Source organism: Anoplolepis gracilipes, chromosome 2 (assembly GCF_047496725.1).
Source record: "Anoplolepis gracilipes chromosome 2, ASM4749672v1, whole genome shotgun sequence".
Lineage (NCBI taxonomy): Eukaryota > Metazoa > Arthropoda > Insecta > Hymenoptera > Formicidae > Anoplolepis > Anoplolepis gracilipes.
Window position 1 is genome coordinate 17,206,209 of NC_132971.1, and position 17,848 is coordinate 17,224,056.

The following is a 17,848-nucleotide window of genomic DNA, read 5'->3' on the forward strand; positions in this document are numbered from 1 at the left end:
CGATAGCGAGAGAAAGAGATTGCGTCTCGGAGAAGTCAGAGAATATAAAATAAACAACTAGAACACATAGTAGATTTTTTGATAGCAATTGAACAGGTGAATACATAAGCGTATGGCTGGTGAAAATCGAATGAATCTAAAACAATATATGTGCATGTTAAAAAATTTATCAATTGTGAATGTTTTTTCATGAAGTTTAGAGAATATATACGAAAAATAACTAATATTTTCTTAAATAGAATCAGTGTATTTTCACTGATAGTAGTGGTTTCAGTTATAAGTATAGAATTACAAAATAGTCAAATATTATTGAGAAAAATCAATAAATGAATGACTGCTTTTTTAATGAAACTTTACTACTCATTGAAACATAAAATGAAAAGCAAAGTTTTCAATGAAGCAATGTTTTCAATGAAGATCAGTGAAATATTCATTAATCTTTGATGAAATCTTGTTGCTGCTTTAATCATATTTTCAATGATTTAATTTTAAGAGAGTACCTTCATAATGATAACAATTTTAGATTAAATAGATTGAATAATAATTTTACAAAAAGTAATTTGCGTTTTGCGCATTTTTTTTTGCACATATATACTTTATCTTCTTTCGTATCTTTTGTTTCAGTACTTAATTTATTCCTATTATAATATTATAATTATTGACATTAAAAATTCTATTTCTGTATTTTTTGTTAGCTATTTTATTTCAATTTCTTATATTGTATAATATAATTTATCTAAATATAACGTCTTGTAGTTAAGACAGCACATTTTTTCATATCTCTTTCTTTTTTTCCCTTTCTTCTTGGGGCTAAAATTGATATATTTTTTGAACTTATATCGAAGGATGAATCAATAAATATCAATTAGCATATTATAAATCATATACAATTTATACGTGATATTAATAATAAGATTAAAGCAACTTATTTTCCCAAAGTCAATCAATAATTGATAGATTGATTGGAAATTGTGTTTAAATCGTCGATCACTTCTTCAAATCGAATTTCCCTTTGAGGTCACCGAATAATCCTTTCTCTCTACAAATACAAGATGCAAAAGTTGGACATTGATCAAAAAGAAATTAACAGACTACATTGCCGATACGTTAATGCGTGTTACAAACCGGAGAATTGCCTGAAATATCGTTCGCGCTTGTTATACCTCTCGGATTGCTTAATTGAATTATGTGATTCGCGATAGAGAAGTCCTCCGATGAATACGACCGATGGTGAATGAGCCTTGCAGATAATATTATTGCCACTTTTAATCAAGATTATTGGATTTGCAACGGTACAAGAAAGAGACGTGTGTGATATTGACATTTTTAACTATGATCAGATTTTAAGCTAATTATTTGTAACATGATCGCACAATTCACAGAATTATCTAAATATTAGTAATGCTGTCGGACATCTTTAATACTTTCTCATTGATATTAAAAAAAACATGTAGAATATGTAGATATAAAATATAAAATATAGATTACAAATGTAATCCATATTTATTACATCCCGTTTTGAAACTTTCACAAAATTAGGTACAAAGATATTTCAGATTGATGTTGTCACTATCTAACATGAATCGAACTTCTGCTCTCGTTTGTAGTGAACGTCGAAAGAATCTGGGTTGTAAAAAGATCGAAGACGATGGAACGGCAGGATGTCGTGTCTATTAGAAGGAGGCAAGAGTTTTATTGCCAAGCTGATAACGAATGAGAAGCTTTACCTCCTAGTCGGTGTCATGATTCATGAGTTCTTCGCGAAAGATGTAGAAGAGTCGACGATCCACTCATCGCTCTTTCTTTTGCGTTCGCGGTTTTACCCTCCTTTACCCATCCCTGCTTCGTAAAATCCTGTGAACATATTGTACTTGACTCTCATCCTGCTTTACCTTCGTTTAAGAAAATGGTTCTCAACAATATCTATTTTTCTTTTTTTCTTTATAATGCTTTTCATTTTATTTATATATTTCGAAGAAAACGTTGTAAAGGAAAAGAATTTTTTATCTTGATATTTGATTAGTTATAATGTAGACTAATGTTTTATTAAGGATTATATATATATATATATATATACATATATGCAAGCGTTATCAAAATTTTTTATTTTTATTAAATTAATATCATATATATAATTCTATTATAAGTTTATATTATATTAATAATCTATTATGCAGGGTGTCTCTAAACTTAGTGCCAAAATTGGTACAAAGAAGCTTAGCGCAGTTGAAAACAAGTCGAAAATGCCTAATATATTCGAATTCAAACAGTTTCAGAGTTACGAAGTATTGAAGTTGCTTTCGTAGGAAAATATGAATTGATGTAGGTAAATGTTGTTTAATGTTCTTTATCCTACTTAAAGTTTTACAAAAAAGTGCTCAAAAATTCTTCCGTCGACATACTTTCTATTACGCATTAATAAATCGTTTCGAGCTTTTCAAAAATCGTTTGGAGTTTCGCGGATGACATCGGCAATATTAAATGTCAGTTGCTATAGTTGTTCTGAATCAAAGATGTTATTCTGGTAGACTAGATCTTTCATTCGTCTTCAAAGAAAAAATCCAGTGATTTGAAGAACTTCTCGAATTCCACAGGAACATTTTGCTTTCTTTCAAGCCAATTAGGATTTATTAATTTATGCTTGAAAGGATATCGAAGTTGCCAAAAAATTTTTGAGCACTTTTTGTAAAGTTTTAAACAGAATAAAGAACATTAAGCAATATTTATTTGAATTCATGTTTTCTTAAAAAAGCAACTTTTATATTCCATAACTTTAAAACCGCTCAGATTCTTACATATTTATTAAGCATTTTGTATTTGTTTTCATGTGCTAAAATCGCTGTATCAGTTTTGGCATTGAATTCAAAGATATTTTCTATATGTAGTTAATATTATTATTAAATTTATTTTTGCAGCTGCTAATAAAGAATTTATAATTCGAAAATTTCGCATTACTGTTATTATAACAATATATTACAGTATAGAATAATATAAACATGTTATTGACATATTATTTATTTATATTTTTTTTATATAATAAGGATATATATAATATTGTTAAAATATATTTGTTATAAGTATAAGTCTTAATTTTAAATCATTTAAACGGCACACTATTGTTGTGCTTAACGTATTTCTAAAATAAAATATTTTTAATAAATAATTAAATAAAGATTTAATGTAATAACAATTAAAAATGCTATGGATCTAAGTTAGTCAATTTTAAAAAGATTTATGTTAAATTGTAGTATAATATTTTAAACTACATATATATAAGTATATATTAATTCAGAAAATATAAAGAATTAAAAATTTAGATGTATACATACATACAGGTCTACATAAGATAAAAGAGAACCGTTCTTTAATATTTCCCTTTTGTTTATCAATATATATTTAAATTTAATTTAAATCATAACTATTGACTTCATATATGCATAATGCTGAGATCCTTGTCAAAAAAGATATAAATACAAACAAGTATTTAATAGTAAGCAATTCTGCAACACCAACAACCAATATGTTACGTGCAAGTAGACCGATTATAATATTTTATACGTGTCTCTCTTACAAACCGTGCGTTTGTCATTGTGATAGTGTCGTTTGTGTAGAAAATGGAGAAATAAGCAAATCATTATTTGGTAAAATCAACTAGTTGATATTGAGTAACGTTAAATTTTTTGAAATAGCGCTTTCGTATATTAGTTGCCGCGTCGTATCTTCTTTACTACTTCTTTTTTTTTTTAATTTTGGTGTTTGATATTAATTATTATCATTTATTAGTAAAATGAAGAACTGACGTAAACACTATAATTTATACTTTCAAGTTGTCGTGTCGTTGTCCTTTATAAAGAAAGAAGAATGGTTCTTTCAAAGTTTGCTGTTGTTACTTATTATCACATTTTTTATTTCGATATTCTACATACATATACATATATATATATATATATATATATATATATATATAAATTCTAAATATAATTATTTAATTACACGCATGAGATATAAGTCTGATATGTGACCTTTCCGTAATTCACCTGAGGTATGCTAATATCAATAGCAAATACGGGTTTTTAGAGAAAAAAGTCTGAAAATGCACTATTTATTTCAAATCGTTATAACTCAGTGAAAGACAATTGTAGTGTAATGATTAAAAGCACATTTTAAAGAAGAAATATTTTAAACTACAATCAACGGAAAGTTTGGAGAAAATATTTTATTTTCTCCATGTACAAGCAAAGTTGAAGTTTACACTTCAATTTTGCAAGGTTCATTTTAAAGTAGCGCTATTTTTAGGAGAATTTCTGTAGAAAACATGCGTTAAAGCATTGGAAATATGAGATATGAATACTGTAAAATGCTTTTTTAAATATCACTCTACGATCATTTCCCACAAAGATATGTGAGTTTCAATTTAATCTTTTTTAGGACTGATTCCTTATTTGTATATTGTATTAAATGATACATTAATATTGTCGAATGTATATATTTTTGACACAACTTTATAGCACATAAAATGTTATACATAACTTTCGTTGATATAACAATATATTTATTATAATAAAATCAGTGTATGTACATACAACTGTTTTATATGTTAAGTATAACTTATACATATAGAATAAATCATAAACGTTTGTATAACTGTCATTAATAAATGACATATTTAATTATTTTTATATAATTCTGCAAGCTATTAAATACATATTTAGAAATATATTTATTTAAAATTTTTTAAAGTAACATATTGTATATGCAAATATATTAAGTGTTTCATGTATCTCGAAATAAAATATACGTTGTTGAATCGCTGTATAACACTTGTATCATAAATGCAGAATGAAAAAAAGAAAAATAGTGAGTTGGGTAATTATTAAAGTATGATATACTTCCTATTCTTAAAAAGCTCACTGATAAGACAATCTGCAATATATATTACACATTAGATGTATTTGTAACAATTATCAGAGAGTCTCATATATTAACCCTTAATATATATAGAATAAAAAAAAGCATACAATTTCTGTCCAGTGTATCTAATTAATTATAATGGAAATTATATATTTTTTACTTTAAAAAGCATATATTATATGATAAAAAATGTTTTATCTTTTTTCTCTCAAAGATAAATCCTGCTATATATATATATATATAGCTTGTTCACTCAACAAGAAAGATTTGTAAGTATCTTTTTAATATCAGAACTTGTTTTCAGCGGTTAAACAACGTAAATGCGGATTTATTGCATAGTTGTTATAGGATCAATAAATAATTTTGTACATACATATATATCTAATAAAATACATATATGTATCTAATGTATCATGATCCAAATGGCACATGGATTTAACCAAGAATGAATAATCTTTGATTACGAAAAATAATCTTTGATTACTGACATTTCTATGAACTCCGTATAAATTTTCGCTTTTTCTATAATCTATCGAACTGCAATTTCACAAGTTCTACTCTTCTTTATTTGACATTAATTAAATATATTGCCTGTATGTTCGGAAAAATACAAGGAAAAAGAAAGAACAATTAATAAAATCAGCGAGATTGCTGCGTGCTTAATGATCTCGCCTATCAACTAGACTATAAACGTTACATTTGAACCATACATGATCATACATGTCTGTTGCAATCATTTTGTCCACACTATTATTCGCGTTGCATTCTATTTTATTTATTCCCGAAAACACATATTTTATACTTAATTTTGCGTTAAAAATATAGTATTATTATATTTCTAGTTATTTTAAATTATATTTGGATCTAAATTCTAAAAAACATGTAGATAAAGAATGCCATAAATAGCTGTCTAATATCATGTTTATATTAAAATATTAAAATATTTATAATAATATCAGAATAGAATCTGTTAATAATTTTTTTCTTTTGAAGAACCAAAACATTTTGTGTTCTTTCGTATATCTTTTATATTAATTATAAAAATAACAAAATTTGTCTTGTTTATATTTTGTCGATCCATAACAAAATCTTGATAATTATTTGCCATACCTATTAATTCATCACCTGGCACTTTTAATGTACATTGAAGTATTAAATTTATAGGATCTTGCGCAAGAATTTCCTTAAAAAATGATTATAATAATTAAAATCATATTAACAATCAATATTGATAGAAATTATAATCGTTAGTAGAGTTGAAATTATAATTGTTAGTAGAGTTGAAATATTTGAAATAATTATTATCAAATGATATGCACGAAATAATTGAATATTTGAATATCTTACCATGTTTGTGGAGTTAATTTCTTTAGAACTGTCCGCACACAAAATAGAACCTTCCGGAATATTAACAAAAAATAATGCATTCTCCTTAGACGCTAACACGTCTACCTGACCTGATAGTGTAGCGACTATTTTAGTCTTTTTATCAGCTTGCGATATATTTTTTATACATTGTAAGTCCGATTTGTCCATCTTATAAATGCTTTTTCCCGATGTACAAGCATAATATAGTTCTAATCATTCGTAATGAAAGTATTAAGAATCGTGGAGATGAGTTAAAATATAATATTATAAATATAACATATTAAAAAATCATTGCAGGAAAGCTTTTTATGCTTCATAGATTATAAGCATATATGTCATAATGTAAATGTATATATATATATATATATATATATATATATATATATATATATACATATATATATGTATAATTAGATATAAACAAAACAAGTGGATAAAGAAATAATATAGTGTGCAAGTAATTTCGAATTAAAAATTATCCAGTATTATATATGATTGGTTAAAAATTCATAAAATTTGTCATTTGATGTGACATGCTTACATAACAATTCTTGCAATCTTTTTCACATTAAAAAATCTACTTGCCATTTCCAATCATTGTTAAACCAAAAATACCTTCTTCTACAGTAAAATTTCTATTATCTATTGTGAAGAAATCTGTATGATTCGGTTTCATGTAACTAGATTCAATTCTGTTGAATTTGGATGTTTTTGGATTGTATATTATTATGCCATAACCTTCCGAGTCAGTAATGTATACCTGAACCATGATTTGATATTTACATATAATATATTAAATATATTGAATACATATAACATATTGAATAAATTTCAGGATATGACGTATGAATAATAATTGCACTAACATAAAATAAAGAATATACATATGCTACATGTTAAAGATGCGATATTTAAGAAATTACTAACAGTAGCAGTTGCTATCTCATAACAATTTGCAGCATCAACGAAAGGTGTCATCAAAAATCCATTATTATTTTTGTCATTAGCGATCTCAGATGGAATGATAATATTTCTAATCAGTTTATCAGTTGTTAAGTCAAAAACTAATAATCGCGCAGGGCAAACTTCGTCTCGATCCCTGAATTTGCCAGAATGTACAACGAAGAGGTAATTACATTTAATCTGTGATAAAAATAAAAATTTTTTCAAGTATTATGTCATATAGGGAAATTTTTTTTCAACTATTATTGAATGATTATACAGGGCTAACTCTCATCATGTTGATGCGAGTTTAAATACAGATGGCACAATTATTTCAATGTAACAGCTGAATGTAAAGTATAATATATGTAAAATGTTGTTTAAAAAGGTATTAACACTTACAGTGATTCGATAAAAACCCGTGAGGCATTCATTAGTGTTCCACCAATTCCAATTTGGATATGGATAAAAAAGTGGGCCACCCATTCCTGTTTCATTACTTACCGTCATCAGGCCAACTGGTGAACCCTTGGTTTTATATCCAGCAATAAGTACCCTACCATCTACGAGAATTTTGTTCATAATAAAACTTGTTCTTTGTAAATAGAGAAAAAGTAATATAATAATATAATATAATATAAATCATGGTAACTTGCACTCCATTTCAAAATACACTTATTGCGAACATTTTGTTATAACAATAAAATTATAACAGTCAGTTATATTTTTTATAAAATGAGTTAAGGAAACTTTTGACGATATTAAGAATAAAATATAAAAATAAAATATAACTTAAATATTTGTTTAACAGACACCAATAAAACAATAGAATATAGAATGCCATTTGAATATATTAATTATTACTTGATCTTATTTATTTTTTAAAATTAAAAAAAATTTTTACACTTATCAAATGTTTTTTGCATTTATTCCACATTGCTCTAGTCTATCACACAGATTTGTATCATTGTTGCACAACTGTAATTTTTTTCTGTATATTGATCTTGAGTTCGTTAAAATGCAGTAAAAAAGATTACAGTTATATCAGTAATATGATAACAACAATGGGAACCTGTGTGATAGAACAATGTAAAATAGATGCAAAGGACATTTCATAATATATGAAAAGTTGTTTTTTTTAATTTTAAAAATTGAAGTTCAAGTAATATGCTCAAATGACATTTTATATTCTATTGTCATCTGACAAGAAGTAAATATTTATATAATATTTTATTTTTTATTTCATTTTGAAAATTATCAGATTTCTATAACTCATACTATATAAAAGCAATATTGATATATATACTGTATACAGAATAATTCTGAATTATATATATATATATATATATACATATATATATACATATATAATTATATATATATATACATATATAATTTTTATATATAATAGTTCAAAGCAAGAATGTAGAATCCAAAATAAAAAAAATATTACATCAGTACAGATCCCTCTAGTTTTACTTTTTAAATTATAATAAATTAAAAAGTGTATCTAAAAACATTTTGAACTATTTCTTCATGTAAGAGTAGCAAATTAATGACAACAAAGTGCAAAATTTTACATAATTTTTATTACTTATGATTGAAGGAAACTATAGTATGTATTAATAATAATTATCAATCTGTAGCGTGTATTAAAACGGAAAACAATTATTTCATTCTCTTTAACATGTTATATTATAATTTGAAAAAAAAAGACAGTTATATATATATATATATATATATATATGTGTTTTAGGTGTATGCGCATATATGTATAAATCCAATATAAATCAAGATAAGAGATAAGTATTAAAATTATAAATTTTTGTGTGTAAAAATGTTTGTGTTTTTATACAAAATTATTGTTAATTTCTCAAATAGTCATAGATTACCTGGTGCCTTGTCTACATCGTGTAGGATGCCTACGCCAGCTTTATAATCGCCGGACTTGATCATTTCATCTTTCTGCTCTTTACTTAGCCACACATAATCAATATACTTAATTTTATATTTATAGTTTATTTCTACCAAGGCAAAGCTTATAATTGCTATCGACAGAATTGATGTAACAAACAGAATATTTTTCATTTTTAGGACAGTATATTATTGACTATTATTATTACAATAAAACAGGTGAACTGTGTCACATTTGTGTATCACAAGTATGACTGATCGTTTATATACAATGTTAACCAGTATTTTAAGACACGTGTTCTACTTAAAGTTTGTAAAAATAGTATAATGAGTTTTAAGAAAACTCATTATATTATTATTTAAGTGATAATTATTTTAAAATGCCCATATAAATTTTCTTACATTTTTCTAATAATTGCAGTTACACTAAAAGCTTAATTTATTTTATCATTGTAAGAATTAATAACAAACAATGTATATGTTTTGATCCGTATAGTAGGCAATTCTTTTCTTTTTTTTATAAAATATTTATAAATCTTTATTGTTCAGCAGGAAAAAGAGATTAACTTTTTATAGTTTTTATGGATGATGTATGGATGATATAAGATTTTAATACTTCTTTAATAGTAGTATATAGTTTAATTGTAAATAATAAAGTTTACTAATAAATTAGTAATTTAGTTCTTAGAACGGTTCCAACTGTTACATCTTCTTTAAACTCATAAAGTATAATATGTTGAAATTAATCAATGTTCAAATGACAGGTGAAAGTATCAACTTTCAAACGGTATATAATATGTAGACATTATAAAGCTAATGCTGTAATATTAATCCTTCTTTTTCTCTTATGAATTAACCAGTTACTCATCAGAAGCCTACAAATGAATTCATTACACCTATTATTATGTATATGTTATATTCATCGTTAGAATATATGCGACATATGTATATATTCTAATGTTGAATATAACATAGTTTTCGCGATATTTTTCTAAAGCAAAATAAAAATGAGCAAATCTTTAAAAGACTTTTATTTAGTTATCGATCTCCCACATTCTCTTAAAGTTTTAACATTTATCCCACATTTTCTTAAAGTTTTAACATTTAATTTCGGAATAAAATCCTGTGTAAAAGTTTATTCCTGTGCAAAATTATCGTTAATCTTTGAAGTTTATATCTTTGAGTGTGAGCCCATTCACTTTACACTGTCGTATAAAACTTTATAAACTGACATTGTGATCGCTAAAATCTATTGTTTCCTGTCTTGTCATAAATTTTCCCAAAGATAATCAACATATGTTAATTCGTCCAAAATATTTAGTTTTATATTAAAATTCATAATCATTACAATTGGTGTGACAAATTCTTCAAAAAATTTTAAAAGTACAGATAATAACCACTATTATATATGAAGTAAAATGACTAAACATATCAGTAAAATATTTCGTAAGTGCAAATGAGCACTTATGGTATTTATATGCAATTAAGCAATTTTATGTATATATATATATATATACACAAAATTGCATAATTTTAAAAAATTATAATGCATTTTGAAAAAATGTCCTTCAGTAAAAAACTGTATTATATGAATAATAGATAATTACGACGATAGTGTTAACAGCTGAAGTATTATGTTATCTTATCAATAAAACTTTCAAAAACAGAAAATAAATTTACATTACACATTAACTTTGCACATTTTCTATTCTTTTTTGTTTTGTGTAAGTATTATGAAATAAAATTATAGTGCATAAAATTAATTAAAGAAAGTAAATTAAAATTTTTTTAAATAAAATTAGATACAGATCGCGGTGAGATGCCGGTCGATTATCGATAGTTCTGCTCAATATAAAACAGTTTTCATATAGTTCTGGGCTTGTGCCATGGCTTTCCAAAGAGTTCTGCCATTTAAAATAATTAGATAATTTTTTAATTAATTATTATACCCGAAAAACGCGTAATTTCATACATAAAGGTGAGATGCCGGTCGATTATCGATAGTTCTGCTCAATATAAAACAGTTTTCATATAGTTCTGGGCTTGTGCCATGGCTTTCCAAAGAGTTCTGCCATTTAAAATAATTAGATAATTTTTTAATTAATTATTATACCCGAAAATCGTGTAATTTCATACATAAAGGTGAGATGCCGGTCGATTTTCGGTAGTTCCGTTAATTCTAAAAGAGTATTGATATAATTCTGAGCATGTACATTGCCTTTCCAAAGAGTTCTGCCATTTAAAATAATTAGATAATTTTTTAATTAATTATTATACCCGAAAAACGCGTAATTTCATACATAAAGGTGAGATGCCGGTCGATTATCGATAGTTCTGCTCAATATAAAACAGTTTTCATATAGTTCTGGGCTTGTGCCATGGCTTTCCAAAGAGTTCTGCCATTTAAAATAATTAGATAATTTTTTAATTAATTATTATACCCGAAAATCGTGTAATTTCATACATAAAGGTGAGATGCCGGTCGATTTTCGGTAGTTCCGTTAATTCTAAAAGAGTATTGATATAGTTCTGGGCATGTACATTGCCTTTCCAAAGAGTTCTGCCATTTAAAATAATTAGATAATTTTTTAATTAATTATTATACCCGAAAATCGTGTAATTTCATACATAAAGGTGAGATGCCGGTCGATTTTCGGTAGTTCCGTTAATTCTAAAAGAGTATTGATATAGTTCTGGGCATGTACATTGCCATTCCAAAGAGTTCTGCCATTTAAAATGTTTAGATAATTTTTTAATTAATTATTATACCCGAAAATCGTGTAATTTTATACATAAAGGTGAGATTTTCGGGTATAATAATTAATTAAAAAATTATCTAAACATTTTAAATGGCAGAACTCTTTGGAAAGGCATTGTACAAGCCCAGAACTATATGAGAACTGTTTTATATTGAGCAGAACTATCGATAATCGACCGGCATCTCACCTTTATGTATGAAATTACACGATTTTCAAGTATAATAATTAATTAAAAAATTATCTAAACATTTTAAATGGCAGAACTCTTTGGAAAGGCAATGTACATGCCCAGAACTATATCAATACTCTTTTAGAATTAACGGAACTACCAAAAATCGACCGGCATCTCACCTTTATGTATGAAATTACACGATTTTCGGGTATAATAATTAATTAAAAAATTATCTAATTATTTTAAATGGCAGAACTCTTTGGAAAGGCAATGTACATGCCCAGAACTATATCAATACTCTTTTAGAATTAACGGAACTACCGAAAATCGACCGGCATCTCACCTTTATGTATGAAATTACACGATTTTCGGGTATAATAATTAATTAAAAAATTATCTAATTATTTTAAATGGCAGAACTCTTTGGAAAGCCATGGCACAAGCCCAGAACTATATGAAAACTGTTTTATATTGAGCAGAACTATCGATAATCGACCGGCATCTCACCTCGATCTGTATCTATGGGATTCGTTGTTTTTTATTTTATCTTAATTAACATTTTTCTGTTTTTGGGTGGCAGAACTTTTTTTAGAACTCATCTAGAACTATAGATCTTTCAATTTTCTACAATTACTAATAGCGAAAATGTCGTGGGACAAAGTGAGATGCTGCGTGAAGTTGGCATCTCAGTTTGTCCGAAGGCATTTTTTTTTGCTTTAATCGCCAGAACTATTTGTTTAAATCATCAAAAACTCTAGAACTATTGAAAATAAAGTATATAAAGTATTGAAAATAAAGTCAGAACTCTTAATTATTTGTGACTTTCCACGAAATGATACGCCAGCTTCACACACACAGATTGGACCGATGTGATGAACCTGGCGCCCGACTTTATGAAAAAAAAAAATTAATAATATAGTTTGTTTGTACGTCGTTTGTACCTGTTTGTACCACACTTTATTTCGTTTGTACCTCAACCGGTTCGGAAATAAAAAATAATCAAAAAATGGCCAGCGCTCGACTTTAAGATATTTTAATTTCATTAATGCCATTCGATAGAGAATCGTTTGTACCTGTTTGTACCTCTTTTCAAATCGTTTGTACCTCAACCGGTTCGGAAATACGGCCATTTTTAGTTTTAGAGTAACGCTATACCGGTATTTCCGCTATTTTTTTAGATATCGCGAAACGGCCAACGGGGTTCGATAGAGAATCGTTTGTACCTGTTTGTACCTTTTTTCAAATCGTTTGTACCTCAACCGATTCGGAAATACGGCCATTTTTAGTTTTAGAGTAACGCTATACCGGTATTTCCGCTATTTTTTTAGATATCGCAAAACGGCCAACGCGGTTAAGTACTGCTACAAACGATTCTCTATCGAACCCCGTTGGCCGTTTCGCAATATCTAAAAAAATAGCGGAAATACGAGTTAAGCGTTAATTTCAAAACTCGAAAATCGCAGTATTTCCGAACCGGTTGAGGTACAAACAGGTACAAACGATTCTCTTTCGAACCCCGTTGGCCGTTTCGCGATATCTAAAAAAATAGCGGAAATACCGGTATAGCGTTACTCTAAAACTAAAAATGGCCGTATTTCCGAACCGGTTGAGATATAAACGATTTGAAAAGAGGTACAAACAGGTACAAACGATTCTCTATCGAATGGCATTAATGAAATTAAAATATTTTAAAGTCGAGCGCTGACCATTTTTTGATTATTTTTTATTTCCGAACCGGTTGAGGTACAAACGAAATAAAGTGTGGTACAAACAGATACAAATGACGTATAAACGAACTATATTATTAATTTTTTTTTTCATAAAGTCGGGCGCCAGGTTCACATCGGTACAGATTGGTAAGCATCTTTTTAATATCAGAATTTGTTTTTAACGGTTCAACAACGTAAATGCGCATTTATTTTATTGCATAGTTGTATTATTTTTTATTATTATTACTTTTGCAATTCAGTTATGCTTAGTCAATAGTGCAGCTATTTTTAATCAATAAATAACCTTGTACATATATATCTAATATAATACATATATGTATCTAATGTAACATAATCCAAATGACATATAGACATAACCAAGAATGAATAATCTTTGATTACAAAAAGTAATCTTTGATTACTCTCATTTCTATGAAGCCGCTTAAATTTTCGCTTTTTCTATAATCTATCGAACTGGAATTTCAAAAGTTCTACTCTTCTTTGTTTGACATTAATTAGATATATTGCCTGTATGTTCGGAAAAATACAAGGAAAAAGAAGGAACAATTAATAAAAACAGCGAGATTGCTGTGTGCTTAATGATATGTCGCCTATCGGCTAGACTATAAACGTTACATTTGAACCATACATAATCATACATGTCTGTTGCAATCATTTTGTCCACACTATTATTCGTGTTTGTTGCATTCTATTTTATTTATTCCCGAAAACACATATTTTATACTTAATTTTGCGTTAAAAATATAATACTATATTTCTAGTTATTTTAAATTATATTTAGATCTAAATTCTAAAAACCATGTAGATATAGAATGTCATAAATAGCTGTCTAATATCATTAAGATGTTTATAATAATATCAGAATAGAATCTGTTAATAATCTTTTTCTTTTTAAGGACCAAAACATTTTGTCTTCTTTCGTATATCTTTTATATTAATTATAAAAATAATAAAATTTGTCTTGTTTATATTTTGTCGATTTATAACAAAATCATGATAATTATTTGCCATACCTATTAATTCATCACCTTGCACTTTTAATGCAGATTGAAGTATTAATTTTGTAGGATCTTGCGCAAGAATTTCCTTAAAAAATGATTATAATAATTAAAATCATATTAACAATCAATATTGATAGAAATTATAATCGTTAGTAGAGTTGAAATATTCGAAATAATTATTATCAAATGATATGCACGAAATAATTGAATATTTGAATATCTTACCATGTTTGCGGAGTTAATTTCTTTAGAACTGTTCGCACACAAAATAGAACCTTCCGGAATATTAACAAAAAATATTGCATTCCCCTTAGACGCTAACAGGTTTACCTGACCTGATAGTGTAGCGACTACTTTAGTCTCTTTATCAGCTTGCGATATATTTTTTATATATTGTAGATGCGATTTGTCCATCTTATAAATGCTTTTTCCCGATGCAACAGTATAATATAGTTCTAATTCGTAATAAAAATATTAAGAATCGTGGAGATGAGTTAAAATATAATATTATACTAAAATTATTGCAGGAAAGCTCTTTATGCTTCACAGATTATAAGCATATATGTTATAACGTAAATATATATATATATATATATATATATATATATATATATAAATAAAAAGAGTGGTTAAAGAAATAATGTAATGTGCAAGTAATTTCGAATTTAAAATTATCCAGTATTATATATAATTGGTTGAAAATTCATAAAATTTGTCATTTGATTGTGACATGCTTACATAACAATTCCAGCAATCTTTTTCATATTAAAAAATTTACTTACCTTTATCAATAATTGTTAAACCAAAAATACCCTCTTCTAAAGTAAAATTTCTATTATCTTTTGTAAAGAAATTTGTATGACTCGGTTTCATGTAATTAGATTCAATTCTTTTGAATTTGGATGTTTTTGCACTGTATATTATTAAGCCATAACCTTCCGTGTCAGTAATGTATACCTTAATCATTATTTGATATTTACATATAATACATATTGAATAAATTTCAGGATATGACGTATGAATAATAAGGGCACTGGCATAAAATAAAAAGTATATATATGCTACCATATTAAAAATGCAATATTTAAATAATTACTAACAGTCGCAGTATTTGCTATCTCATAACAATTTGGAGCATCAACAAATAATGTCATCAACAATCCAATATTATCTATGTTATCAGCGATCTCAGATGGAATGGTAATATTTTTAATCAGCTTATTAGTTCTTAAGTCGAAAACTAATAATCGCGCAGGGTAAACTTCTTCCCGATCCCTGAATTTTCCAGAATGTACAACGAAGAGGTGATTACATTTAATCTGTGATAAAAAATAAAAATTTTTTCAAGTATTATGTCATATGGGGAAATTTTTTTTCAACTATTATTGAATGATTTTATAGGGCAAATTCTCATCATGTTGATGCGAGTTTAAATACAGATGGCACAATAAATTCTTAATTATTTCAATAGAACAGCTATATGTAAAGTGTAACAGCTGTATGTAAAGTGTTGTATAAAAGATATCGATACTTACACGCAGTCGATAAAAACCGGTGAGATGTTTTCTAGTGTTCCACCAATTCCAATTTGGATATGGACAAAGAAGTGGACCACCCTTTTCTGTTTTATTACTTACCGCCATCACGCCAACTGGACAACCCTTGGTTTTATACGCAGCAACAAATACCCTACCATCTACGAGAATTTTGTTCATAATAAAACTTGTTCTTTGTAAAAAGAGAAAAAGTAATATAATAACAATAAATTAAAAAGATTATCTTTCAAGATTTTGAACTATTTCTTCATGTAAAAGTAACAAATTGATGACAACAAATTGCAAAATTTTACATAGTTTTTATTATTTATGATTAGAGAAAACTATAATATAATATATATTGATAATTATCAAACTGTAGAGTGCATTAAAACGGAAAACGACTTCTTTCTCCTTAATTTGTTTTATTGTAATTTGAAAAATAAAGACAGTTATATATGTATATATATGTTTGAGGTGTATGCGCGTATGTAAATCAAGATAAGACTTAAGTATTAAAATTATAAATGTTTATGTGTGAAAGTGTCTTTATTTCTATATTAAATTATTGTTAATTTTTAAAATACATAGTTACAGACTACCTGGTGACTTGTCTACATCGTGTAGCATGCAAAAACTAGCATTATAATCGCCAGACTTGATCATTTCATTTTTCTGCTCTTCACTTGGCCATACAAAATCAACATACTTAAATTCATACGGATAGTTTATTTCTACCAAGGCAAAGCTTATAATTGCTATCGACAGAATTGATGTAACAAACAGAATATTTTTCATTTTTAGGACAGTATATTATTGACTATTATTATTACAATAAAACAGGTGAACTGTGTCACATTTGTGTATCACAAGTATGACTGATCGTTTATATACAATGTTAACCAGTATTTTAAGACACGTGTTCTACTTAAAGTTTGTAAAAATAGTTTTAAGGAAACTCATTATATTATTATTTAAGTGATAATTATTTTAAAATGCCCATATAAATTTTCTTACATTTTTCTAATAATTGCAGTTACACTAAAAGCTTAATTTATTTTATCATTGTAAGAATTAATAACAAACAATGTATATGTTTTGATCCGTATAGTAGGCAATTCTTTTCTTTTTTTTATAAAATATTTATAAATCTTTATTGTTCAGCAGGAAAAAGAGATTAACTTTTTATAGTTTTTATGGATGATGTATGGATGATATAAGATTTTAATATACTTCTTTAATAGTAGTATATAGTTTAATTGTAAATAATAAAGTTTACTAATAAATTAGTAATTTAGTTCTTAGAACGGTTCCAACTGTTACATCTTCTTTAAACTCATAAAGTATAATATGTTGAAATTAATCAATGTTCAAATGACAGGTGAAAGTATCAACTTTCAAACGGTATATAATATGTAGACATTATAAAGCTAATGCTGTAATATTAATCCTTCTTTTTCTCTTATGAATTAACCAGTTACTCATCAGAAGCCTACAAATGAATTCATTACACCTA

General features: G+C 26.7%; 3 protein-coding genes across 3 annotated transcripts in view; all 3 read right to left on the reverse strand.

Moving 5' to 3' along the window:
- The window catches only part of LOC140674384 (junctional adhesion molecule-like), a 131,916-nt gene that overhangs the window by 63,780 nt on the left and 50,288 nt on the right, over positions 1 to 17,848 (reverse strand). The window lies entirely within an intron of this gene.
- On the reverse strand, positions 3,891 to 9,388 carry LOC140674376 (major royal jelly protein 3-like). Its single transcript, XM_072907862.1, has 6 exons — positions 9,114 to 9,388; positions 7,624 to 7,784; positions 7,207 to 7,422; positions 6,865 to 7,039; positions 6,259 to 6,488; positions 3,891 to 6,094 (listed from the first exon to the last, which is right to left on the reverse strand). The coding sequence occupies exons 1-6, from the start codon at positions 9,307 to 9,309 to the stop codon at positions 5,882 to 5,884; spliced, it is 1,191 nt and encodes a 396-aa protein (XP_072763963.1). The 5' UTR covers positions 9,310 to 9,388; the 3' UTR covers positions 3,891 to 5,881.
- LOC140662848 (major royal jelly protein 3-like) lies at positions 13,769 to 17,203 on the reverse strand. The gene is made up of 6 exons (XM_072886510.1): positions 16,935 to 17,203; positions 16,333 to 16,493; positions 15,898 to 16,116; positions 15,580 to 15,754; positions 15,023 to 15,252; positions 13,769 to 14,882 (listed from the first exon to the last, which is right to left on the reverse strand). The coding sequence occupies exons 1-6, from the start codon at positions 17,128 to 17,130 to the stop codon at positions 14,688 to 14,690; spliced, it is 1,176 nt and encodes a 391-aa protein (XP_072742611.1). The 5' UTR covers positions 17,131 to 17,203; the 3' UTR covers positions 13,769 to 14,687.